Source organism: Neolamprologus multifasciatus, chromosome 8 (assembly GCF_963576455.1).
Source record: "Neolamprologus multifasciatus chromosome 8, fNeoMul1.2, whole genome shotgun sequence".
Taxonomy (NCBI): domain Eukaryota; kingdom Metazoa; phylum Chordata; class Actinopteri; order Cichliformes; family Cichlidae; genus Neolamprologus; species Neolamprologus multifasciatus.
The window spans coordinates 24,540,800-24,568,399 of record NC_140446.1 but is presented as its reverse complement, the minus strand read 5'-3'; the positions used below and the strand labels follow the sequence as shown (position 1 = coordinate 24,568,399).

The 27,600-nt window shown below is 42.1% G+C and overlaps 2 protein-coding genes across 7 annotated transcripts; one reads left to right on the top strand and one right to left on the bottom strand.

Annotated features, from left to right (window-relative positions):
* The first annotated feature begins 1,428 nt into the window (after positions 1 to 1,428).
* Positions 1,429 to 12,351, top strand: LOC146513158 (uncharacterized). Of its 5 annotated transcripts, XM_085170317.1 has the most exons (4): positions 1,429 to 1,813; positions 1,884 to 1,967; positions 2,230 to 2,317; positions 3,275 to 12,351. In XM_085170317.1, exon 4 carries the CDS (start codon positions 3,404 to 3,406, stop codon positions 9,557 to 9,559), a length of 6,156 nt encoding a protein of 2,051 aa, XP_085026443.1. In that variant the 5' UTR covers positions 1,429 to 1,813; positions 1,884 to 1,967; positions 2,230 to 2,317; positions 3,275 to 3,403; the 3' UTR covers positions 9,560 to 12,351. The 5 variants fall into 5 exon arrangements, with proteins under 5 accessions (XP_085026443.1, XP_085026441.1, XP_085026442.1 ...); XM_085170315.1 differs by lacking the exon at positions 2,230 to 2,317; XM_085170316.1 differs by having other exon boundaries at positions 1,429 to 1,967.
* Positions 12,065 to 23,051, bottom strand: LOC146513157 (bone morphogenetic protein 2-B-like). 2 transcript variants are annotated; one of them, XM_085170320.1, is made up of 6 exons: positions 22,930 to 23,051; positions 16,710 to 17,017; positions 16,372 to 16,511; positions 16,006 to 16,122; positions 15,611 to 15,800; positions 12,065 to 13,399 (listed from the first exon to the last, which is right to left on the bottom strand). In XM_085170320.1, exons 2-6 carry the CDS (start codon positions 16,990 to 16,992, stop codon positions 13,002 to 13,004), a joined length of 1,128 nt encoding a protein of 375 aa, XP_085026446.1. In that variant the 5' UTR covers positions 16,993 to 17,017; positions 22,930 to 23,051; the 3' UTR covers positions 12,065 to 13,001. The 2 variants fall into 2 exon arrangements, with proteins under 2 accessions (XP_085026446.1, XP_085026447.1); XM_085170321.1 differs by lacking the exon at positions 22,930 to 23,051 and adding an exon at positions 17,176 to 17,301.
* Positions 23,052 to 27,600: the final 4,549 nt, after the last annotated feature.

The following is a 27,600-nucleotide window of genomic DNA, read 5'->3' as shown; positions in this document are numbered from 1 at the left end:
AAAAACAAAGCCTGGATCTGGACTGTGAAGCACTGATCTTGTTTACTGGTTGTTGGTTTTTTTTTCCATTCTCTTTATGCACATCAGTCAATGCCTCCGATGTTCATATACATCCCACTTCGACATATTTAAATAACCAGAGATAGGATTCTCATCAATGTGTATGCATAAGCATTGTATACTTTGAACAGCACCACAATGAAAAAGTGTCTTTTTTAATAATTTACAGTAATATTCTTCTATAAAACAGGCAGACCCTTGAAGTACTACAATTAACCAGGAATAACCTCTATGCAAGGGAAACACATAGATGTGGTGGTTAGCACTGTTGCCTTACAGCAAGAAGGTCCTGGGCTCAGATCCACTATCTGGGTGTGGTGTGAAGTTTGCACGTTCTCCCTTATTAGTATGAGTTCACTTAGTGGTGTTAGTTTAACTGGTGATTCTAAATAGCACATAGGTGTGAATGGTTGTCTGACTCGTGACCTCTTGAGGGTGTTCTCCTCCTCTCGCCCTATGACAGCTGTGATAGGCTCCAGTGGATAAATGGAAGAAAATGGATAGTTAGCTTACATGGATTTTGCATAACTGGTTTTCAGTCTCTGATATCAGATTTCTGACAAGTGAACAAACTTTCATGGAAAATTCCATCAGCTGCAAGATGTCCAACATTCCCGTGTTAATTTCCACGTGTGCATCTATGCCAGGTTAAACAAATGTGTATGGAGTGTATGTATTTGTGGAAGTGCTCATATTTACTGTAGATTTTTTAGCCTAATGCTTTAAGAGATCGTGTGAGCTGTTTGTCCATTTATCATAAATGCATACCTAAAAAAACGGCTGGCGAGTGCATATTCCTTACAGGTCCTTACTATTGCAGGTCTCTGAATGCTTGAGCTAGCCACGATGACAGTAGATAACAAGTGAAATAGCCATGTCTAAATTAGCTTACAAAATTACTTGATGTTTACCAACTGCTGAAAAAAGTCAAAATTCCAATTAACTGAGCTATAGCTGTTGCAAAGGCTACAGTTGACCTATTTTTGGTGACTATATTTTGCCCTATAAAATAAATTTGAGCTGCCCAACGTTTCTCAAACACTCAACCTTCTCCATTTTGAGACTACACAAGGTTAACCACTACATATGACCTCACCTGTTGACTTTCTCTGCCTCACAAAGGGTAACAAGTCAACAAAATTCCAGCTCTGTCTCATCGTAATCTCACAGCAACAACAGCTGCTGGTCCTAAAACTAGATTACTCAGTCACACAGAGTCTTGTAAACAGAGCTTCAACAACAAGAATGAGCCCAGCTCCGCCGTCAGTCAGCAGACGTCTGCCTCCAGCTGCCAATCTCCACTTCAGGGACTTTGTGATGCAATATCAGAAAGCTTGTTTCCCCGGGAGACAGTAGCAGTGTGGTAGCGAGTGGTATAACCATAAAAGTGTACATCATTCGTCTTTATTGTCCAAGGATAAACCCAAACAATGGCTAATCTCTATTGACAAGAAGGCCTTGTCATGTTTTCAGGGTTGGCAAAGCTAAAGAGTGGGCCCATGCCTATCAGCCCTCACTGCCTTGTTATAAAAATAACCAATGACAGTGTCCATTTCATCCTGCCCCTCTGTCTTGCCCTGCCACTCGACACCCACTGGATATTCCAATGTGAGCAAGCTAGCTGGGCCCTCTGTTGCTGCTCAGTTTGGCCACACCGACTTGTGCGTCTATTTTGGTATCATTTGAGTTCACAATCAGAAGCCCGGCCACACCAGCGCATTCGAACATGGATCTCAGGGCTTGACTCACTTTGGTGAGCTTTCTTTATTTCTTCATCCACACCAGCGATTGACAACATTTAACTATTAACGTGTTCTCGACAGGCGCATCCTTGGATTCTACATTTAGGACTTGGTTTTACGCAAACCTCGGACTCTTAAACTCAGCATGAAAGATCCATCACCAAGGTGAGGGAGCAGTGTGATTTTTAAAAAGACATGTACCTTAAAACCTTTAAACTTTTTAAAGTTTTGTGCTAAACATTAATCTCAAAAATCGGACATACATTAGTTTCTTACTCTAAAATAACCATGTTTATTTATTTTACTTTCACATCAGATATACTAACATTGAGAACAATTAGGACAACTAAAATTACACTCCAGTGGTTTTTGCCTTTATACAGTATAGGTGACTTGGATAACTCATTCCTTGGGTATAAATACACAGGCAGATGCTGGGAAAGTACCGTGGCGCTAACTGATCTCTGCTTTAAGGTGGTTGGCAAGTGAAGAGTCCTGGAAAGCCAAAGTCTTCTGTAAGCCTAGTCTAGGATACAGTAAAGCGACACAGTTTTGGATATTTAATCTGTTAGGTTCAGATAATAAAATAAAAGTAAATAAATATTAATTTATCTTGTTTTTTTCCTTTGTTTTAAATGTATCCACCTTTCCTCAAAATCATTCTTGACTGTGAATGTAAACACTTCTTTGGAGAGACCTGCTTTCCATTTATTCCATTTTAATGCGCTAAACATATCTATAATTCATGAAGTGTGTACGGTTATATTTGTCTCAATCAAACCTCTTATATGGAGAGCAATGGTTGTGTGAATAGTTGAAGACTTGAGTTATATGTCTGTGGCTATGCTCCCAGGTCAGGCCGTATAAATAGGTTAATGAGCTATTCTAAAACCTCACCCACATAGCTCAAGGGAGCTACAGTAGAGCAGCTGCTGCTGATCTGTGACACTGGCTGCCTTCTTTCCTATAGATTCATGTCAATGTTGTCATGCATCTAAAGCTTAGCAAAAAATATATCTAGATAACAGCTGAACAAATGTTTGACATTTAAATGAACAATCTTCTTCTTTTAAAGTGAATGTTGCATGTGAAGAATATCATTATTTCAAATATGTGGACACAAATAACAGAAATTTTTATATTTTTCCTAAAAAAGGGAAGCATTTATTTTCAGCTTGGTGCTCACAGCTTAAGGCATCATGCGATGCTTAAAATAACTGCATGGTATGAAGTGTTTGTCTACTGCCTGCATAGTGACAGCATGGCTGTAGCCAGCACATGTTGTGTACATAAAGGTCATCAGTGCAGCGAGTTCAAAACCATTTAAAGTAATCGTGTCAGTCAAACAACAATTTTTGGATTCTTGACTTGAACAAATGCTAACAGTTAACTGCTTAAACTGTGTGACAGTGAAACGGTTTTAGAAAAGCTTATGTGAAAACTAACACTGATTTCACTGGCTTGTTTTTTAGGAAATTTACGTAACCCACCGCTTCCCAGATGTCATCCTGAGCTGGAAGAAACTGGAACCTGCAGAGGAGAAGCAGCTGTACAGGAGGCACAGCTGGTGATGCAAAGACGCAAAGACAGTCGCTGACATCATGAGCTGCGTGGAAAAGCGACACCATCGGGCAGGGAGCATGCTCCACCACCGCTTCCCCAATGGCTTCACGGACTTGTTCATGGACGAGACCGATCGGGAGGTCAGCACTCTCACCGATCGAGCCTTCCGAAGTCTCTGCGTTGGAGACGATGCAGTTTACAATGATGACTTCTTGTGTGGATACTCGCCTTTCAGCTGCCACAAACCTCTGGCAGAGGAGCCACTTAAAAAGAATCCTATTAAGGAATCTAAAAAACAGGGGCAAAGCAAAAGTGAGAAAAATCACACCCAGCCATGGAAGCACCATCAGCAGAAAACTATATCCCACATGTCATCTTTCCTCAAAGCTTTAAGCGCCACAGAAGAAAGCTGCAAGGGGATGTTAATCAAAAATGGAAGCACGGCTGATGCTAACGGAGAATCGTGGGATAAAACGGCACTTCGCAGCATTCAGAGAGAGCTGTCAGAATTCTCCTCAGATTATCACACCAGTCTCACAGATCATCATTACAAAAACCCTCTTAAGCATCAGTCTGCTGATGGCTCATCCAACAAAACTGGCAAAGACATCGGCCTTCCTACAGGAAAATCCAAAAGGATTAAAAATGGGAAGGCCACTGTCAAATTAAGAAAACTTAATATTAAAAACTTTTTTCTCCACAGTGAATTTAGTCCTTTTCAGACATGGACTGATTTTAACCAGTTCCCCTTTGTCCAGGGGGACACAGTGAGCTCCGTTCTCCCCATAGATAATATCCCTAAAATGTACGAGTTGCCGCTGTACAAGGAACTAACCGAGGCATGTAGAAAAGAAACTTTGCCTGCGGAGAAGCCTCTGTCATCTCAGAAAGAAGAAGCTCAGCCTTGTTCTCCCCCTGCTCCTAAACCCATGCCTGCCCCACAACCACCAAAGGTCCTACCAAAGCCCTCAGTGGCTCCAGCTGAGAAGAGGTGCTCATCCGATGGAGGGAATGGAACTGCTGCCCCCTGGAGGCGCAACAGGTCCAGAGCAACAAGTGCTGTTCTGGTCAATCAGCCTGGGATGACTCCTCCAGAAAACCATTTGAAAACAGTGGATGAAAGTCTTTTGTTGGTCAAAAAGGAAGTCATATCCGTGGAAGTCAAAGCAGTTGAGGAGGTCAGCTCTGTAGCTTCTACTCCGTTCAACATCTGCCAGCTGATGACTCCGCTCATTCCCTCCAGGCAGCCGACAGAAACATCAGAAATCCTCCAAACGGTCCTCTCGCCCTCTGCATTTGACCTTCCACTCAGGCCGCACTCTGAGGCCAAGGGGACCCCTGAACCTCAAGTTAAGCGGGACAGCTACAAATCACTTGCCTCCAGCATCCTCTTCAACCTCAAAGACAATAGGAAAAGGGTGAAGAGCCGCTACAGTCCCCCTAAATTCAAAACTGTGGAGCTGCCCGAAGGCGGCACAGATGACAATCAGAAAAATCCACGAGCTGGTTCTGAAGGCAGTGGATCTGGTTTAAGCACACCTGCCATGACGAAAGATGGACTGACAGTCTGCAGTCCTATTTTGGAATCTCACGGATCCCCAACTGTTGATCTTACAGAGGATAGGTCAGACAGGCCTCTGTCAGACGATTATTTGTTGTCAAATCTACTTCAGAGCAAAAGGGAGGCTCTTGGGGAAGAAAACTCCACGCCCCCCTTTATATACCCAAAGAAGAACAAGAGCTCAATGGCTAAAAAGCAAAACTACCCTTCTTTGAATCTGTACAAGAAAGCCAGCCCTGTTGACGGTGATATAAAATATCTTCAAATCCCTCAGAGCACACCTGCACATACAGATGCACCTGCCGAGGTGCAGAAAGTTTCGCCGCTTATGCTAAACAAAGAGCTTTCCCCTAACGCACCGCCAGCGAACACGGGGCTTTCACCAAACACTTCAAACATCATCAAAGATTGCTTACCCCTAATTTCACCCCACACGCTTGAGAATGAGGGTCTGCCATCAGTAGGGAAAAGGCCCCCAAATGTGCCAGAGAAAACAAAGTGTCCAGTGAAAGACAGGAAGGATAAAGACTTTGGGGCACAGCAGATGTTTAAGGAAAAAGAGGCCAGTGGCCAAATAATAAGCACAGTGGATGTGATCAGAGCAGCGAGAGAAGCAATTAATGCAGCCAAAAATAAAGCTCAGTCAGATAGCATCAACAAGCACACAGCAGGCAGAGAAGAACTGCGGCAGAAAGAAATTGATGAGAATGTTTCAAAGGAGGTGTTAGGCAGCAAGAAGGAGAGTTTGGTGGCAGAGAGCAATGTTTTATCCCAAAACAGGGATGAACTGAATAATGGAAAACAGGTTAGCAACAATAGTAATGTTAAGAAAGAGCCTCCACCTGTTCCAGTGAGAAATATTGCTAAATCTGATATTAAACTTCCTCTTGATAAACAGCAAATGCGTAATGATGAATTGGAGGAACCAAAACTAGATTTGCCACCAAAAGAAAATGATTCCATCCAGAAACAAGGCAAGCTAAAATATATATTCTCAGCCAGACAGAATAACTATATAAAACATCAGAGATTTGCAGTGAGCAATGATGAACAAGTCGAGGAGAATGAAGAGGGCAGTCCGAACGTGAATGCAAGAGTGGAGTTGGATGATGAGGCGAGAGAAATTAAAGACAGCGAGCACATAATTAATGATTTGAATGCTTTGAAAGAGCTGGAGAGAGCCAGGCTTGGTAATCGCATTCTCGAAAACGCGAGGAGCAAACTGGGGGTGGTTAACATAGACGAGGAGACGAAGGCTAAAAATGATCTGATCTCAAGGGAGCTTCGAAATATAAAGAGAGGCATGCTGTCGATGAGAGGCAACACGTCAGCCAAGAGAGAAATGTTTGCAAAGAGAGAAAAGGAGCAGAACAAACAGGAGGACTTCGCAAAGTTAGATAGCAATGTAATCGTAAACAAAGCGCTCATAAATGACAACTATGACAAAGCCAAAATGGCACTCGAAGAGATCATCTCAGAAAGGGAGAGGAGGAAGAATAAATTAACAGAAGCAGATGCAAATCCACAGTTAGATGAGAAAGTTTGCAGTGACAGTTATACAACAAGGGCACAGCAAAGTAAAAACTCTACAAAAGATGGTATCACAGTGAGGAGAGAGAAAGAAAACGACAGTACTTCTGCGCTTAAAGAAAAGGAACTAAAAGAAATGTTGAGTGATCTGAGAGACCACAATCACCTGAGACAGATTTTGGCACAGACTGAACCTAGACTTGGAGAATCACACAGATCAGGCGGTAGGGTAGCACTATCTGGCTTGAACAAGATTAGCAGTGAGGTGAACACACGCCAAAAATCTACAGGCAGACATTTGAATGACAAAGTTACCGATCGTTCTAGTCAGGATAATCCAGATAATTCAAAACAAGTTGCCAGACAGGTGTCTGAGGATAGCGGAGATTCCCTGATGAATGAAACTGTAGGCAGAAAAGTCGACGCTCCTCCTGTTCCTCCTAGGATCAAAAAAGGAGGTAACAGGAGACGTGGAAGCGTCGCTAGCGAGAAAGACTCTGTGGATGAAAATGTCTGCAACAAAGATGGGCAATATGAAAATCTTGAGGTACACCTTAACGCAACGGGGAAAGATTTAGCTGTACAAGAAGTAAATACTGATTATGCTGTGTCCAGTCAGAGTGAAACCAGCTCCAGTAACGAGAGGTGGAATTTGGAGGAAAGTCTGATATCATCACAGTTCAGTGCAACTTGCAACAACTTGCACATAAATATGAGCCCAAGGAGTGCATCAGCTGAAAACAATGCTGCTAAGGCAGAAGAGGCATGCAGGATAAAGCGAAAGGCCCCATTAAAACCAGATCATTTAATCACAGCAGATGTGACGGTGACTAAGAATGTAGTAATGGATGAAGAACCTACGAAAATACACGAACCGATTGAGGATAAAAATGTGGATTCAGAAGCTCATAGCGAAATCCCCAGAGACATAATATCGCCCTTGCTGCTGGTGAATGGTGTTAGTGTAACTCAGAGCCCGCCCGATCAGACCAGCTTGTCCTCGAAATCCTCGTACTTCTCTGTGGAGAGCACACTCCACAACTTTGAAAATATAACTGAAGAGGTGAAGGTGGTTAACGAGGCAGTGCGCAATGTTTCGCGGAACACAAGAGGCGATTCGGACAGGGCAGAAGTGGAATATTATTCTTTAAGTGATCACGAAAGCGAGCCAGATGCTATAAAGCAACCCGTAAAGTCTCCTCAACAAGAGTTGGAAGTATGGAAGGCTTGCAAAGAGAGAGAAAATGCAGATACAGATGAAAGATTAACTAACAATGAAAGTAATTCAGCAACTCTGTCACCTGTTAATACTTTCTCACCGACCTTGGGGATCCCTTCCCTGTTTAAAGTCAAAGACAACACTTTTAGTAACAAATTAAGGAAGACCATACAACCCTGGTCACCCAGAGGGAGTCTGAGTGGTTCAGAGAGGGGGGAGGATGAGCTATATCATGCAAAGGAATGTCCAGAGCTCACACTGGCTAATGAATCCAGTGCTACCACCAGTGGGAGGGCCGTAATTCTAGCAGACATTCTTACGCCAACAGAGATGACATCGATTCAGTCACCACCCCAGCTGGTTTACCCTTCAGATCTTCAAAATGAAAACCCACAGAAGTCACAAGCTGGAGGGTTCCTCACTGTGCCCCAGGAGGAAGACAGATTTTCCGGGTTAAGCCCGTCATCGGAAGGAATGGAGAGTCTAACCAACAGCACAGCTGACACATCTGAGGAGACGGTGTTAAACGCTGGGCTGACAGAATATGATACGACGTTGGGGTTCAGCCAAAGTGGCGGTGATAATGATAGCCAAACAGGTCTGCTGAAGCCACCGCCCGTCCTACCTAAATCGGAAAAGGCAGTTCTAAAAGCAATCAAGCTTGCAAATAGAAGGATAAAGAAAGAAGAGGCCCAAAAGTCACCTCACAGGTCTTCTCAAAGCAGCAGCAACAGTAGCAAACACAGAGCAGAAAGACACAAGGCTGATAAGTCTGAGCACAAAAGCAGCACTGGTAACAGAAATGGCAGGAGGAGCGAGAAAGAACACAGAGGAAAAAGTGAGGACGATCACAGCAGAAGCCACCATAGCAAAAACAGCAACAGCCAGTGTGAGCAACTGCTAAACAAGAATGAAAGTCCCAGCTGCAACAAATCAGAGGTCAAGCATGAGACTCTGAGACAGGATCACGAATCATTGGAAAGTAACAACCAGAGGAGAGAAGCCCTACCCAGTACGGCATCGGAAAGACAAGGCCGCAGCAGCCGCAGACACACTGGAGATAAGACAGAGCAAAGACATCGCAGTAGCGACAGGATCATCAGTAATGTGCCCGTCTACAAAGCTCACATCGGTGAGAAACAAGTGCCAGACAGGGCTTTGCATCGAACGCAAAGCACTGACCGGCATTTAGGAGACAGAGCCGAGCGCAGACTCAGCGCCGACATGCCGGTCAATGAGAAGCTTGATCCCAGAACCCAACGCATTGAGAGATCCATCATGGATGAGCTTCAGCAGAGAGGCCGAGCCAGAAACAAGTCTAACAGAGACAACCCTCTGAGACGGAGCCACAGTATTGATGCGTATGCCACTGAAGTACCTCGCCCTTCACCCCTATCCCGCCAATCAAGCCACACCAGCCAGCTGTCTCGACAGTCTAGCATGGAGCATGCTATCGTTACGCAGTCCTTCCCCATGACCCAACGTAAGCTGCTCCAGGATCCAGACTCAGGACAGTATTTTTTTGTAGACATGCCTGTACAAGTCAAGACGAAAACCTTCTTTGATCCTGAAACAGGAAGCTATGTGCAGCTGCCAGTCCAGCCACCAGAAGGTGCTGTCCCTAAGGCATCACCTATGGAGGTCTTGAGCCCTCCTTTGGTTGTTTACCATGGCTTTGTCCCAGTGCCTCTGTCGCCCATGGCGCCAAAAGCTACAATTCAGGCACCTCATTTGGAACCAGAGGACTTTGAGCAGAGGAATATAGAGAGATCAAAGCAAATGTACTGTAAAGATGCACATCCATATTTGGAACCTCTCTATGGTCAGAACGAACACATGTTAGGGGAGTTCATAGGCACCGAGGAACTCGACTGTCCCAGCTGATGGGCCAGAGGGTTTAAAAGGAATGCTGTTTTGTATCACTGAATTGTGGTGTTTGTTGCATTCCAGAAGTTTTAAAAAAAATGCTTTTGTCATGTTAAAACTCTTCCCCAACCAACTTTGCCTTCTTATACTATACCGGCATTTGACAGAAGGACTATTAAAAAGCAACAACACTGTAGTGATGGATCTTTCTCGGTTTGGTTGTTGAACGCTGGTACAAAACAGCAATCCCAGAAAGAAATAATTGCTCTTGTAAATACTTTTTGTTGTACTGCTACATTTGGCCTGTTACAGACAGAATGAGGAAAAAGGCACCACAAATGTTCCCAGGAATGTAAAGTTCATTGCCAATGCATATTTCAGGGCGTTTTTTTCCCTTCGGTGTTGACTGTTTTTGCAGTTTAGATCTGTGATTGTGGTTTTGTTTTTCTTGCCTTCAATTTTCAGGAGGCACTGAAGTTGTGTTGGATTTGTAAAGCTACTGAAGCCATTAATGGCTTTGTGAAAAGAGAATGGCTTTTAGATGAGCATAACCTGACAAAAGATGACGACTTATTGGATGAATGATGTAGAATGTGCTAATTTAAATGTGGTTGAAAGGGTTTGCATAAGATTTTTGAGTAAAATGGACATGGACGTTCCATGTACATAATGTATTTAAGTATAAACAGAGAGGGTGGGCTTCACTGTAAAGTGTTTATTTATTGTAAATGCTGACAGTTTGTTATATATTACAGTTGTATTGGGTCTCCACAACTGTGTAGATATTGTAGCATTTCTTTTACTACCTGCAAGGTTTGTTGTCTTGAGAGTTCCTTTTTCACCAGACGTATACAGTCATTTATCATTCGATATACTTGAACCAACCCTTATTGATTTTATCTCCATACTACAACATTTTGGAAACCTTTGCATGCTAAAGTCCAAATTGCACATTTTGATGATGTTTTCATTTATACTGTCTAAAGCTTCAACTGGTATTATTGGAATTCATGTTTTGTATGGAGAGGATATGAGGGAGAATTTGTTTTGCAGGTTTGTAGAATCGAGCAGGGCTGTCTTGTGTCTGTGATGCATTCCAATAAAAGAAAACAACTACTGTTATGGGTATTTGCTTTAAATTGGGTTAGTGAATGGTTAGAGTATAATATAAGCTTTATTCATCAGTAACACACAGATTCATACAAACATATCTTATGACTTCCTGTTTGGGGGACGAACTGCTCTTCGACCTGAGTCACAGCAGCACCACTGAACAGCCATTCTTCTACCTTTTCTAATTATCCTCAGCGAAGCGTGCTGCTGTTTAACTTTAGTCTCTTTTTAGCCCAATCTCTCTCAATGTTCCTTGAGGGGCTGAGCCTTTTTCGCAGGCTGCCTTTGTAAATAACAGTGAGTACTTTCGCCTGCTTCAATGAAGGTTACATTGACTTGTTGCACCATCTTTTGGCACAAAGTGGTATTGCATGGAAGTAAAGCCCCAGCCATAGCTCAGCTTCTGTTACGTATGGAAGCTCATCTCTGCCAGTGGGGGAAAAATAAACAAAAGGAAAAAACTTTTTGAGTTAATAAGTAGAAATTTCACATAAATAATTTGAAATTCTGAGAAAATAATTAAAATTTTTGTTTTAGTAAGTTGAAATTTCGAGTTGCCTCTGCCAATTGGGAAGATCTTTGAAGGATTTGAAGTCATTTCCTTGTCACACAGAAGCAGATGACATCGTTTACAGTTTTCTGATTTGCAGAGCAAACTTGGAATTTTGAGTTATTTTCTCAAAATTTCAACTTATATACTCAAAATGGTAAATGGCCTGCATTTGTATAGCGCTTTTCTAGTCCCTAAGGACCCCAAAGCGCTTCACACTACATTCAGTCATTCACACACACATTCACACACTGGCGATGGCAAGCTACATTGTAGCCACAGCCTAGGGCGCACTGACAGAGGCGAGGCTGCCGGACACTGGCGCCACCGGGCCCTCTGACCACCACCAGTAGGCAAACATGGGGTTAGTATCTTGCCCAAGGATACTAACATCCAGCCAAGGATACATCCAGCCAGGAGGCAGCCTGGGATCGAACCACCGACCTTCTGATTAGTGGCTGACCTGCTCTGCCACCTGAGCTACAGCCACCCAATCTTGAGATACCTAGCTCAACATTTACAGGTTACGCATGGCATTTTTTATTCCAGTGGCAGAAACCAGCTTCTGTAGACTCTCTTTAACACAACACACAAATGTTTTGGACATACAGTGCAATCAAGTGTTTTTCTCTGTTGACAGTTTAAGTAGACTGTTTCTAAAACACTGGAATTTACAAAAAGCTAATTTAAAGAATTTTTATTTAAAACCACTGCAGTTGTCTTTAAAACTGTTTTATTAAATGCAGCATCAAATATTAGTTTGTATTCTTTTTAAGCACATTAGCAGCTTCCAGCTTCACCTCTGTCCTACCTACCTGCTGACCAATTTATGCAAAGACACCGAACAATGAACAAGAATGTTTCTGGGCACTCATGTGCTTCTTTTATTTCCTGTGTGCTCTAACATAATACAATAAGAACTTAAAAACACAATGCAGGGTCTTTTAATTTCCCCCAGTTCATTCAGCATAGCCCCCCCTGCTTTTAATAAAACACAAACATGTAACATTGTTTCTTACATTACAGAATCAGGTTGTAACAACTTGCATATTACTTTTTTTTTTGGCCTTGAAATCAACATCCAGAGCTTTTTTTTTGTACATCACACTTTTTTAATTTTTGTATTTGTGTTTTTGAAAGATATATATATATATATATATAAAAAAAAAAACATTCGACACTGATTTATTAAGTACCACATTGATATGTGGTACTTAATAAATAATAGTCCCTGGAAATCATTTTCAATCAATCAGTTTATCCAAATGTGGTTTTTTAAATAGCCAATTAAAAAAATCAAGTTACTTTAAAAATGTTGGAGTAGTTCTTTGCTTAAATGTAAAAATAGTTTTAATTTGATGTGCTCCTGAACTAAAACAATACTTGAAAACATCACCTTTAATTGTAATTTTTGAGCATTTTAGTGGCAGCTACCACAGTCTGCTGAGAGACAGTAAAAGTTAATTCCAAATAAAAAGTAATGATTTTGTAGGACGGCCCACAGGGGCTGGCTCAGCACCATGGACATATCAGTGTCACAGAAACATTCAAATTACACTCCAGAAGAAGAACCTGAAGTGGGCCTTTGGGCCACAATATCAACTATATAAACAATATTTTAAAAAATGGAGAACAACAACAGGCCATTGGACTTGCATCGTCAAAGGATTAGCGACGAGTAGCTATGAAATAGCTCTTTCAATACCTCAGTGAATACCATCAAAAACACAGGAACTCAACCCTCACTGTTTCATGCCCATGTGTTGACCAGTGTTAATCCAGGAGACTCACAGGCAGCTAATGACAGCCACAGCTTAACGCCATCATGTCGTCATACTGCTTTAAAACCACATTCTCCTCATCGTCAAAATACAACAGACTCATAGACTGGAGCATGTCCGGCACGCAGCAGGGCGCTTCCACCTCATCGCTAGTAACCTTGAGTGCGTGCATGATAGAACGCACTGTGGCGTGGTTGGTCGCCCTGATGTTTACCCCCAGCGGGAACGGACAGGAGCCCGTACAGTGATAGGCATTGTATCCACGGGGAGAGATGATCCAGCCCGACCAGCCGATCTCCTCGAAGTCAACAAACAGAGAAACGCGCTGGCAGTGGTCGAGGGGCATGATACTCGAAATTGCACGAGGCCTTCTGCTGCGGCGCTCGGGGGCAGCCGGTTCAGGTTGGGCTTGTCCTGTGATGAAGTAGGATAGAAAATTATGACCATTTTTACATTTCGATCACCTGCCTAATATTGAGTCAGTTAGTCAGTCAAAACAGCCACTAGACCCCTGAAGGTGTGCTGTGGTATCGGCACCAACATGTTAGCAACAGATCCTTTTAAGTCCTGTAACCATGGAGGTGTGGCCTCCATGGTTACAGGACTAGTTTGTCCAGCACACCTCACAGACACACGATTGGATTCATATCTGGGGAATTTTGAGGTCGAGTCAACACCTCAAACTTGTTGTCGTGCTCCTCAAACGATTCCTGATCCGTTATTGCTTTGACGCAGCTGAAAGAAACCAGAGCAATCAGGGAATATTGTTTCCATGAAAGGGTGTACATGGTCTCCAGCAATTCTTAAGTAGGTGGTGCATGTCAAGGTAACATCCACATAGATGGCAGAAACTAAGGCTTCTAAGCAGAACAAAACATCACATTGCCTATGCTGGGTTGCCTTCTTCCCATAGAGCATAGGGTTCCCCGGGTAAGAGATACACGCACCCTGCCATCCAAGTGATGTAAAAAAACGTAATTCATCAGACCGGGCCACCTTCTTCCATTGCACCATAGTCCAGTTCTGATGCTTGCATGCCCATTGTTGGTGCTTTTGACGGTGGACAGGGGTCAGCATGGCATGTGTATTCTGACAAAACCAGCATTAAAATTTTCAGCGATTTGAGCTACAGTGGCTCATCTGTTGGATCGACCACACCGGCTAACCTTCACTCCCCATGTGCATCAGTGAGCCTTCATCTCTCACGACCCTGTCGCTGGTTCCTTCTTTGGCCCACTTTTAATAAATACTGACCACTGCAGAAAACAAAACTGCTGAGGATTAGACTCGGTCGTCTAACGATCACCATTTACTCCTCAAACTCACTCAAATCTCACTTTGGCATTTAAATGACATAATGCTAGAACTTCACTCATTGATTAAAAACTGAGCCGTATTATGTATAACATACTGTAACTGCATTAAAATGGATCCACATGAACAGCACACAGTCAAGAGACGGTTAAGTGAACAAACTGTATTGATCGGTCGACTGGTGCTAAGCAGACTAGCATGAGATGTGTAGATGCCTCACTTTTTTCTTTCATGGTGACCATCTGCCCTGAGACTTGATTAGCCCAAGTCTAAAAGACAAAAACAAACAAAAAACCCCACCAAGCATGAAACCAAAGCCCAGATGAGTTGCAGGAGTCCGAATATTCCACTTGCAATTTGCTTAGAATTTCTTATTAAGTGGCAGCCCGTGGGCACGCCACTGCAACCCCCTCTGGCCTCTGCTCCGTAGCTGCTGGGTGACCTCTCGTTTGGGGCTCTCCTCAGCTCTTCCCAGGAGGGTGGCACGGTTCCCCCCCTTTTGGTGGTCCTCCTCGGGTCCTTGTACTCTGGGGCCTCTGGATATCTGGGGCCTGGATCTCCTCCATACCTGCTTCATACGGGGAGGGGGGCTATGGCTCTCCACACTCCCTAGCAGATCGTTACATGGAGAAACCTTTGGAATACAAGCATGCTGAGCCACACAGGTGTGCACATGGGTGTTCACAGACACGGACTACACCTTTCTTGGCTGCTGCCTCAAAGCACATTGTGCGCTGTCTATCTTGCGTGCTGCACAATAATATTAATATTTAGTATCTACTGTTATCTACTGCTAGCTAGTTTATTGTGATGGTGCTGTATTTATTATGTTGCTTTTTTTTTTTGCTTTCTCTTCTGTTTTTTTTTTCTCCATACAGGTGATCCAGGTGTTTTGTTTGTTTTTCTTTCTTTCTTGCCCCCTTTCTCACCATCTCTTCTCCCCTCTGGTTTTCTTTCTCTCCCTCTCTTTCTTTCATTCTTTCTCCCTGTCCTATCCCCCAGTCGTGTCTGTCCCGTTTGTAGCAACCGAAACTAAAATAAATTCATAATTATAATAAAGATCAATCAAATGGACCAATATGGCAAGGCCATGATGATCCACTTGGTAAAATAAATCCGCTTGGCATCTTTCTTGGCCTTAAGACAACAATTCTGATGGCTAAAGATCCAAACGGGACACAAAAAAAAAAAAAAAAAAATTCTTATTAAGTTAAAAATGGCAAAAGCATCTTGCCTGCCTAAATCAATCACTGTTATAACAGAGGAAAGGTCACACTGTGCAACATGCCCACATCTCTCTCACCACCTTACCAAAGTATGACTGGTTTGATGCTCCTGTCTGTTTGTCGTGTGAGAATATGACCAGGTAGGCGCTTGTGTCTGTCAGCTCTACATTCTGTTTAGATGAATGCAACACCGACTCCATCCAGTTACCGGAAGGAAGTGTAGTCACCACCAGGATGCCGTTGTCCTCCTGACTGTTCTGGATCCACTTGGATACCTGACATTTAAAACAAGCATGACATCATCCCCCCAATCTAACACAAACTATGATCGTCATCATTATGAGACGTTTTTATTTGGAATTGATCATCTGAGTTTTGAAATAATGACCAATGATTTAACTCAAAAGGAATTATTTTCTCACAACAAGCCTCAAACATTAATTTTAAACAAAGAAAATGAAGTTATGGATTTTTGTTTACCATTTGAGTGACATTGAAGACTTCCCATCCTTGTGTGTATAGTGGAACCAATCTGGAGGTGATGAGGTTTCCTCGCCATGGCTTCACAAGGTTCTCCAGCACCTCATACAGAGCCACCTGGAGAAAAAAAAGAGGAAAAAACCCCACCGCCAACCAACAAACAGAAACTATCACTATTTATTTTCAAAAACGCCAGAATCCCTGTTAAAGGCCCACGATTATGAAATGCTCGCAGACAAAGAAACCGGGTGAGTACACTTAGTTATCGTTAGTGCGCCAAAACATTGCCACAATGTTTCCTGTACAATATAAGAAAAAAAGTGAAAATGATATGTCTTTAAAAGCAAACAAACAAGAAGCGTTTACTTTGTAGAAATGAGGCGTGTGAAAGCTTCCGGGACAAAACTTCCTTTTCTTTCGGAACCAGCGGAACTGCGCTTTGATCATTCTCTCATCTCTGCCGAAAGATGACAAGTTGAAGAAGTGAAAACTCTCTCCAGGTTGTCCTGCATACGACAAAACAACAAAAATATTTAGAAAAATGATGAAACCATACACTGGAAAAGCGCAGGCTTTTAAACAGACACATAGCCGTGCGCGATTGCGTCTTTACGCACTTATACATACTTTTTATTTTTGTGCTCCCTAGATGCAAACTCATTGGAAAATATTCTCGCGGAACAGCCGTTACTGTTGCTTCTCACCTTTATCGCTGAAACTCCGCACCGTGTTTCCTTCCAGAATGTCCGTCTGGCTTTTCGGGGTCCCACCCGTGACAGAAACCACGTTAAAAAGATCCAGCATGAACTGAGGAGCCTTCTTCTGAGGAGCCACCGCTGGTCTGGGGATATCCTTAAGATAGAAGAGAGGATCCTGCTCCTGCCTGGCCATTTTCGTCGCGTCCAAACCGTCCTGCGGGATCGCCAGCGGGGTGACGCATCTTAGCAGGAGGGCGAGGAGGCAGAGGCGCGGAGCTCGTGCTGTCATCTCCAGACTGGACTGAGCTCTACACCTGTTGGGAGGGCAGGTAATAAATGAGGGGGTGCCCTTGTATTTAGCAAACAGTAAGAGGTGACTGGACCATGACTGATGACAAAACACAAAAACCAAATACACAAAAATATGGGTGGAAACGAGCAGAGAACCAGCTGTAAAGAAAAATAAACACACCACTAATTTGTCCGGCTGACTGCAGTTTACAAGCCGCTCCTGTTCATTTGAAAAGTTAATTCAGACATGCTGTAATGCACGTTTTACGACAGATTGACCGCATGTGTTAAAATAGGTTCAAATGCATTGAAGAGAATAACTTTCACGTCTTTAGTATTACACCACTCGCCCTTCGGTGCCACCGTTTTATTCGCTGGACCAAATAAAATTATCCGATCATGATGTCTTGTCACCTTTGTCCCACGTCATGCGTTATCAGTATGAGGCCAGTCGCTGGAGAGCAAACGAACAACCGAGCCGTGACGCAAATGAAGCGCGTTTTCAAAAGCTGCCTGTTAACGCGCACGTTTTCACAAAAAACTCTGCCACTGTTTGGACAGTGACTCAGAGTTGACAGCGTGACGTGTTTATTCCTCAATTAGGGCGAATCCCCGCTGACCTCTGATCAATCAAGTACAACAAAAGGGATCAAACTCTCGGGTTCGTCACGCTGATCCATGGCTCAATCTCCTCTCCCATTACTAATCAAATCTACGACCATTACACGGGAATGATGATCCCCCTCATTACTCACATTTAAGACCATGAACGAAAACGTATCACTGAGTAGCCACCCAGTCAGATAAGCCTGAAAACAGACAAAAGCAATAAAGACTGGCAACAAAGAGGATTTACTGAAACAAGACTTGGATTTAACTCAGCTGCTTTGACTTCTTTTTAAACTGCTTTCAATAAAAAGGCAAAACTCATGTTTGGATATACAACCTTATTTCCAAAGGGCTGGTGTGTAAAAACCTGAATGCAATAAACATGATTGAAAAGCTGTAGACTGCTTAACTAATTGGTTTCATTACTAGCTTGGAGATGGCTGCACTGACAAAAAAAATTGAGGTCAAAGATGAAGACAATGGTGAAGATGCTAAGATTTTGATTGGGAGTGACCAGAATAGACAGGACTGGAAATATATATACATCAGAGGGTTAGAGGGGCAAGATTGAGATGGTTTGGACATGTGTAGAGGAGGGTTAATCGACATATTGGACAAGGGATGCTGAATATTGAGCTGCCAGGCAGGAGGAAAAGAGAAAGATCTGAGAGAATATTTGTGGATGTAGTGAAGGAGGATATGGAGAGGGCTGATGTGACAGAAAAGATAGGGTGAGATGGAGGCAGATGATCTTCTGTGGCGAGCCCTAAAGGGAGCAGGATAGTATTAAAAGAGCCTCCCAGAGAAGCTCAATCTTTCAGAATGTAAGGTAGGGTGGTGTAATAGGAGCAATGGCTGTAATCTTAAAATTTCAAAGAAAGGTCAAGGTCAAGTTTATTTATATAGCACATTTCAAACAGCCGATGCTGCACAAAGTGCTTAAAAATATAAAAATGGCATTAAGAAGCAACAATGTAATACAGTAATAACAATATAAAACAATAATAGGACAATAAAAGAATTAAAACAATAACTAAAACTATTTCCAATAAGACCAAAATGCTTGGGCCAGTGTGTTAAAAGCCAGGGCATAAAAATGTGTCTTTAGTAATGATTTAAATTGCTCAAGTGTTTGTGCAGATCTAATATTTAGGGGGAGACTATTCCAAAGTCTGGGACCTGCCACAGAGAAGGATCTATAACCACGAGATTTGAGATAAGTCCGTGGGATGGACAGCATTAATTTTGAGCTAAACGTCATGGTTTTTCCTGGAGCATAAGCAGAGAGGAGCTCAGATAGGTAAGGAGGGGCTCGGGCGTTAAGTGACTTAAAAACAAAAAGTAAAAATTTAAATTGGATCCTGTAGGAGACAGGAAGTCAGTGTAAAGAAGCTAAAACTGGGGTTATATGCTCTCTCCGTTTGGTACCAGTTAGCAGGCGAGCAGCTGCATTTTGAACCATCTGAAGACGATGGATGGTGGCCTGATCTAGACCATAATACAATGAATTGCAGTAGTTCAATCTGCAAGTAAGGAAAAAGGTGAATAACACGCTCAAAGACGTTAGCCGGGAGGTATGGCTTTACCTTGGCTAGCTGTCTTAACTGAAAGAAGCAGGACTGAACTACTGCACTCACCTGCTTATTCAATTTAAAAGAACCATCAAAGTAGACACCGAGGTTTTTTATGACAACCCCTGTTTGTCATCGTCAAGGCAGCGTAATAAGAGCTGGGGATGGTCTGACCCTGCTTTTAAAGGTAGATAAACCTGCAAATCATCAGCAAAACATTGAAATGAAATGCTGTACCGCGAGAAGATGGAGTCCAATGGCAACAAATAGAGTGCGAACAGGGCAGGACCCAAAATAGAGCCTTGAGGTACACTGTATTTAAGAAGGGCTATTTTGGAGTTATGGGGGCCCATATCGACATGAAAATACCTTTCTGACAAGTAGGACCAAAACCACTGTAGGGCAGATCCTTTTAGGCCAGCATGAAATTCTAGCCGTGATAACAGGATGTCATGGTCGACCGTGTCAAAAGCAGTCCAACAATAAAAGGGGAGCAGGGCTGCCAGAGTGCAGAGTTAAAAGAATATCGTTAAAAATCCTTAAAAGTGCCGTCTCAGTGCTATGAAGTGATTTAAAACCAGATTGAAGTTTTTCAGAGATCATATTAAAATCAAGGTGGGCCTGCAACTGTAGGTAGACCACTTTCTCCAAAACTTTAGACAGAAAATTAAGCTTTGAGATTGGCCTGTAATTGGACAGAACAGTTGGGTCGAGGTTATTTTTTTTAAGAAGAGGCTGAACTATAGCTTGTTTAAAGCATGATGGGATGCAGCCTGTAGTAAGGGATGTATTCATTAATCTCAGGATGAAAGGCCCAACAGTATTAAAAGTGCTTTTAATCAAGCTTGGAAGGAGACAATCAGAGGGGCAGTGTGATGATCTTAGGTTACAAACTACCGCAGTCAAGTCATTAAAGGAGACGGGATCAAACTGCTCTAAGAGCACATAGGAGAAAGACTCTGATCTGAAGCAGCAGACGACGAGACTAATCGATAGAATCTTGTCATTAAAAAAATGCTAAAAAATCATCGCAAATACTTGGTGGAGAAATAACTCCGGCATTATCACCTGAACCAAGACAGCGATTAAGGACATTAAAGTACCTGAGGCCTGTGACTGTTTACTGACACTAAGTTTGAGACAAACTGTGTCTTTGTAGTTTTTACAGCTTCTTGGTGAGCAGAAAGACGAGTCCTTAAAATCTGTAGGGAAACGTGCAATCTGACCTTTTTCCATCTCCTTTCGGCGCGTCTAACCATGGCTCTGATAAATGCTTAGCGCGCAGTCCTGAGCGCAGCAATAGAGTGCAAGATATCAGTGCAGGAGGAATGAAGAATGTCCGAAAGGTCCTCAACACTTTTACAGTTGGAGTTCATTATTCCAGAATCCATATAGGCAGCAGAAAAAGCGAGCGCTGTTAGAGTATTAAGCGCTCGCTTTTTTGAGCGCTGGGGCATACGGCTTATCTACCGAGCAGCGCATTAAAGTCAGTTTTTCTCCACAGATGCAATTTAAAACAATACAGACATACAAATAAGACTCAGCAAAACTATCATCTTCTCTGGGATCAAACTCAACCGGCCGGTGGTCTGACCAATCAAAAATCACGCTCAAAAAATGAGGCTCATATTTGCTGTGTGTCTCCAACACAGGAGAAGATGGAGTGATCAGCGTGATCAAAAACAAAACAAAACAAAAAAAAAAACTATATTCTGAGAATTAAAAAAATAAATAAACCAGATGATGAGGAGAAAAAAGACAAAATGCATAAAAAAGTCTGAGAGTAGAGAAAGAACTTTGACTTTTTCCCCTTCAAGTCTTTGGAAAATAAAAAAGTCAGGCTAATTTTTTTCTTTCCCCTAGAGGGCAAAATCCTCTCTTATAATAGTACAATGTTGGCTTAACATCACTAAAAACAACAAAAATAAACAACAACACACAACTACATGATCTAAACATGGAAAATGAACTGGTACTGGTTTTCTATTCTAATTGCACACTGAAGGCACTTTCTACTACAAGCCTCATTATGCCTTTACTTCTTACTTCTTGGTACTTACTCGGAATAATCACTGGTTTGGCTTTTCGATCAGTTGTCTTGTCTGTATGTCGTTGATATACAGACTTTGAGGGACCATCGATGGACCCATTCAAGCTTCTGATTGGTAAACTAACTGCTGTAACTCCTGTTATATAGCTTCTGTTTTCTTTGTAATATTTTCAGTTAAACATATCATGTAAATTATTTGCAAACTATTGAATTCTGTTTTAATCTGCATTCTACACAGAATCCCAAAATAATTAGGAAACAACAGTTAATTGAACTATTCAAATGCTATTAATAAACCCAAGGAGGAAGAAGAAGAAAAAAAAGATTAATTGCTTTAAAATTTACACTAAAATAGGAACTATGGAAACCACTTTCCTGTCTTGTCAGGGTATGGAGCAGTGTACTGAGTACTGAATGCCCAAGAAAAAGTCCCCTCTCTAAAAATTCTGTTGTTCTAGACATGTACGCTGTATATGTAAAAGCTTGTGAGACTAGGATACCCTTGGACGTTTACACTGACTTAAAGCAAGGCCGATGTTCTCATAAGCAGGAAAGATGCTAAATGGACTGATACTTATATAGCGCTTTTCTACTCTCCCAGAGTACTCAAAGCGCTGTATACAACATGCCTCATTCACCCAGTCACACCCACTCATACAAGCACTTCTAAACTCAAGTGCAACCTAAACTACCCCATATGGAAAAGATATATAAATCTTATAAAGTTTGTATCTGTCTTGTGTGAAACTTGTATGAAAAGCATACAGGAGTGAAAACAGATATAAGATCCCTTGAAAAAATATATAATGAAACTTGTATGTTACTAAAACAATATATGAAAGTAATGAGAAAGTGGCCACTTTCATGAGTAAACCATATAAGTTTTTACTATTTCTTTTCCATATGGGATTCACACACATTCACACTCCGATGAATGCATCGGAGGGCAACTTGGGGTTATCTTGCCCAAGGATATTTGGCATGCAGACTGGGGAAGGACCGAACCACCAACCTTCCAATCAGTAGCTGATCTGCTCGACCACCTGAGCCACAGCCACCCTTTCTTTCACATAAAGAAATGTTTTCTGAAAGAATCAACTTAGCACAAAACCATCTTTTCAGTGAAGTACATGCAAACCTGTAAATGCTTGTTGATCATGAAAAACGTTCAGCACTGATATAAATGATCTGTTTTGTGTTTCCACCCAGTGTTTGTTCCTGATAGATGCTAAAGACCTTATTTTGACATCTGGACTTCACGTTCCTGTCTTAGATTTGCAGACTAGAGGTAATTCTAATATCTGACATTTGAATTTGAAACTCCAGCTAGTTTTGTGTAAAGTCAGGTGAAAACAGGTAACCAGGCTCAGTCTGAAACAGGCCTCCAGGAAAGCCACTGGGCTGGGCTTTGTGACCAAACATTATGTAACCTTCACACCATTTGCTCTGGTACAAACAAAAGCCTCTGTAGTTTAACAGAAGTTGTGTTTCTATCTGTTTCTTGGCCTGCAGCAGTGACTTATTTTGAAGTTTCTCCTGCCTGGCACCTTCATGACGAGGACAAGCCTAAATAAAATCATTAGTCCTGCTCAAGGAACTTCTTGGAACGTATAACAGCCTTAAAAATCTTTGTTATAGTAGCACTAAAGCAGTGAGACAAACTGTTTTGTGAGCATTTGCTATGTTTACAGGTGAATTTAGTTACCTTTGGACAAAATCAGCTGCGCCCCCTTCTCCAGTCTTGCAGTGCTAAACTAACCTAACCAGCTGTTGGCTGATTGGTGACTGTCAAAAATGATTGGAAGGTTTCCAAGCCTTCTCCTTCTTCTTCTTCTGGGTCTGCTTGCACTTAGCAAAGAAGTTTAAAGATTCATTATCGCCACCTACTGGACGGAAGTGTGGATCAGACACTTGGCAGAGGGAGAAAACAAAATCAAAACCTCTCCTGTTGTCTGTGAAGGTTCTCAGTCATCCAGGTCATCGTAGTCAAAGGAGCTTGCAAAGAAAAGCGTCTGGACTTCTTTAAGTTACTTGAAGACGTTTCACCTCTCATCCGAGAGGCTTCTTCAGTTCTAAGGTCAAATGGTGGAGAGTCCCAGATATAAACCTGGTGGGAGTGTCCCCCCACGGAGGGACAAAAGGACCCCCTGATGATCCTCTAATCGCCTGAGCCAAGGTGTGGAACTGGGTGTGGGTCCCAATCAGCCAGAGTTTCTGGTGAGTTCATTGTGAAACCTGGCCCCACCTTATCATGCGAATTCCTGAGGTCAGATGGCCCAGGGCCTGTTCTTCTTACCAACTTTGGCAAAGTAGTGACACATCAGAATAACATATACTTATGTGCAGTTGTTTGAACTAATTATTTTGGAGTCTTCTGAATTTTTTATTGTTTTGTTTGTTTGTTGTTTCCTCCACATCCTGGATCTCAATTGTTTTTTAAAATTATGGGACTGCTTAAAAGCAGGGTCCATACCGCAAACCCCAACAGTTTAAATTAATTCTGCCAATTCTGTCAAACATCCATACACTTAGCATTCTGTGGCTTAGAGAAAATCAAAAATAAATGTGAACTTCTTCACCCAATTTTTGTTTTTAAAGTTATTAAAGAAACATGTTATACAATCTGTCTGTGAAGGTTCTCAGTCATCCAGGTCATCGTAGTCAAAGGACGCCTTAACGCCTTAACGCCCTCTCACACCCTGGGCCATCTGACCTCAGGAATTCGCATGATAAGGTGGGGCCAGGTTTCACAATGAACTCACCAGAAACTCTGGCTGATTGGGACCCACACCCAGTTCCACACCTTGGCTCAGGCGATTAGAGGATCATCAGGGGGTCCTTTTGTCCCTCTGTGGGGGGACACTCCCACCAGGTTTATATCTGGGACTCTCCACCATTTGACCTTAGAACTGAAGAAGCCTCTCGGATGAGAGGTGAAACGTCTTCAAGTAACTTAAAGAAGTCCAGACGCTTTTCTTTGCAAGCTCCTTTGACCATGTTATACAATCGTTCAAACCTGGAAAAAGAACAATTCAAAGAAATCATTAAAAGCCACAATAACACACAGTCTGACTCCAAATCCTTGACATTGCAAGACAACTGTTTTTGTATTTTCCTTGTCCACATGTAAACACAGATATGGAGTTTGTTAAAATGTATACACTGTAAGGAATTTTTCCAAAAACGTCGTTTTCAGCGACCTAAAATGTCGTATACGTGTGCACAAAGAGCAGAAACAGTCAAAGCTTAAAAAGCACCCGTGTACGTGGACAGGGCCTTGTATGTTAGCAATGTGCTGGTGAGAAGAGATCTAAAAGATAAGCAGTCTTTTTTTGGCATTTCAGAGATTTTTGACATCTACGTGATGTAACTGTAACACATCTGACATATCTCTTTGAATATTTTTATATAATCTTCATATAATATTATCACATAGTAGTGTTTTCTGCTATAAAATACCTCATAATCATATGCAGTTTAAAAGAACTAGCAAAGCATTGTGTGGAAGTATTACAGTTTGCATGTATAAATCCTAACAGCTGTTACCTCATGGCAATTTAAACTTTAAGTAAACAACCTACAATATTACAACACTAGAGAATTCTTTGTGTCAAAATCATCTAATTCTATAAGTGACAGTTCAGTTTCTACAGGCCAGTTGTCAAGGCCCTTGCATGTTTTTTTTTTGAAGAATCAAAAACAACAATTGGTTGATGCTCATTGTTTTATTTAACACAACTTAAACCTAACTGTTGGGTGGCCCAGATGCCTGGCACCTTGTTCTCGGCTCATGCCAGGATAGCCAGCCTATGAAGGAGTACGTGTTGCTTGCTTCTGGTTCTCTTGGGCTCTTATCCTTCATCTTGGTGTCTCTCTTTCTTGGGTGGACACATATTTGTTATCAGAAATATGTGGCCTCAGCTTGTAGAGAATCTAGAGGTTGTCTTGGATAAACTAATGATTGGCACAACAGTGCGTTCATATCATAATTTGCAAAAGATGTCAGGCAGGACAGGCTGAAAGAAGAAAAAAGAACTTGCTTGTTCTAGATTTGGAAGAAGGAAGGAATAAACCTCCAGGAGAAAGAGGCTCAGGGAGGGCCAGCCATCTGCCGTGACCGTTAGAGCGGGTGAGGGGAAAGTGAAAAAACAAAACAAAACACAACAGCACAACAACAACAAAAAACCCCATAGTGATATTTGTTGGAGTAATCTGGTAATTCATTTTTAATTAAAATACTAATAGTAAAACAGTAAGACAGTGTAATCAGTGCAGTATTCAGGTATACAGGCAGATGATGGACACTGCAGTCGATGTTGTGTGGTCTTTTTGTTTACCAGCAGGAAAACCTGATGAGAAACCACAAGGTTTTGGTCCTATGTGCTCTTCTTTTCAGTGCAGGTGTCTCTAGGGAACTCTTAGAGAGGCTGGGGAAGAAGGGAAGCTGGAGAACCGGCTGGGTGTGATGCACTGGTTTGCATTCAAGCGCAGTATCCTTTAAATTAGGCTCACCAACAAATGCTGATCACTGTGGCTTCCTGTTCTCACCTTCATTAACTGTCCGAGTTCATCAAGATCCTTAAGCTTTAAGTATTCGGTTTCATGTGGTTGGAATCCTCATCTCATATTCAAATTGTTCTTATGATTTAAATCTCGAGTGCTCTTCATTAAGTTTTCTTGTAAAGAAACAGTATTCAGTATTAGTAGCACAGTCAGTTGTTTGATGAACTTGAAGAGACAATAATCCATATTTCCAGGGTAGAGCTGATAGAGCCAGCTCCACAGCTACCAGGGCCCAGAGACCACGTATCAATGGGTTCATTAAATGAAATGTGGAGCATAACCTCTGGTGCCATGCTTCAGACAGTTTCCATACAGACACCAGGAATCACTGAAGAGATGGGACATGCCAGACTAATGTCAGTAACTTTGAATTTAAGGAGGCAGTAATGGCAGTCCATGTCTTTGAGATCAACGTGCAGTATTCCTAAGGAACTCAGATGTGACAGAGCATTTACTAGCTGCTATAAAATCAGCCTCATCTCTGTTATGGGGAGACCTTGGTTGCAGTCTTGTATGTAGTCACGAAGGCTTTGATCAAGTAGTTCAAAATTTAAGCATGGTCCCTGTCAAGGAAACAGCCATACCAGTTCACAATGCTGAAGGTGTCTGGATCCAAGCTGTTTCAAAATTTCAGGGTGGATCTTGCTGACTTTGTTGGTTCCTGTGTGGTGACATTTTGGTACAAAGCTGTAGCCACCCTGTGTGAGCAAAGCCTCTACTTTGCAGCACTTTCCCAGTATGGTTGTATGTCAAGATAATTGGTGAGGAAGGATATCTTGTGTTCACGGACATGCCAAAGTGTGTTTGCTCAGATATTTAGCCGGGATTTGGTCACTGCAGTCTGTGTCTTGTTGTCTTTTTGTTTGCCGATGGGAAGGCTGCTGAAGGACGAGGAGGTGCTTTGTATCACTGCTCTTCGAGAGACAGGTGTGAAAGAAGTGGTGACAGAGAACATCCGAGGCTGTCAAGCACTGACTGGCAACTAACTGCAGTGTTTAATCAGACTCTCCAACAGATGCTGATTGGTGTCCTGTTCTCACGTTGGATATTTTGAGCCCGTTCAGGAGTCAGTATCAAATATGGAACCATCACAGCCTTTAGTCAGAAGCAAATCCACCTTTCCCACCAAACCACATATTTATACAATTTCTTCACACAAAAAAACATTTTTAACTTTAATAAACATGCCGACCAGTGGATATATCAACTTCTATGTTATAACTTTTGTCACAAACCTGTACAATCAAGAGACAGATGGCAGTCGACTTCAGTTCATTTCAGAGTGAAGCTACTGTCTGTTTACGGAGGGTCTGTGCCACACTGCCCCAAGCTGGCAGCAAAAATGATGACAAAGCCATCAATTTACAGGAGTTATAATAATCTCCCACTGTGTTATCCATACGTTCCAACATACCAACATTCCCTGGGGCAGTCCTACAGTTTGTGATGTGATTTCCCTTCATTGCTATAGCGACAAACTTCCTCAGCTATGAAATCTTCTGTTGTCCTGTATCTCTAAAAGCCAAACCCTCCTTTTGTAAACAATTTCATCAGTATCATATTAAAGTGAGTATATAATCTGTTGTTTTCCTGGATGATGCAGTGTTTCCAGTTAAACACCAGATGGAGCTGTTACCTAAAACATGGTAAACCATGCGCTTTGTTTACATGAGGTGAAAGTATGGGCGCATGGTTTCATACACGATTTTTTAAAGTTTAGATATGATTTTATAAGAAAACCTTTTTTTTTTTTTTAAAGAACCTTATTAAAAAAAAATTCTTCGGTTTCAGATTTTACTTTTTCAGACTCATC

Coding starts and splice junctions, on each gene's coding strand:
- LOC146513157 (XM_085170320.1), bottom strand. CDS start 16,992: ATGACAGCACGAGCTCCGCGCCTCTGCCTCCTCGCCCTCCTGCTAAGA. Junction 16,512..16,709: donor GCGGAGTTTCAGCGATAAAG/GTGAGAAGCAAC, acceptor TGTCGTATGCAG/GACAACCTGGAGAGAGTTTT. Junction 16,123..16,371: donor ACACGCCTCATTTCTACAAA/GTAAACGCTTCT, acceptor TTTTTTCTCCAG/GTGGCTCTGTATGAGGTGCT.
- LOC146513158 (XM_085170318.1), top strand. CDS start 3,404: ATGAGCTGCGTGGAAAAGCGACACCATCGGGCAGGGAGCATGCTCCAC.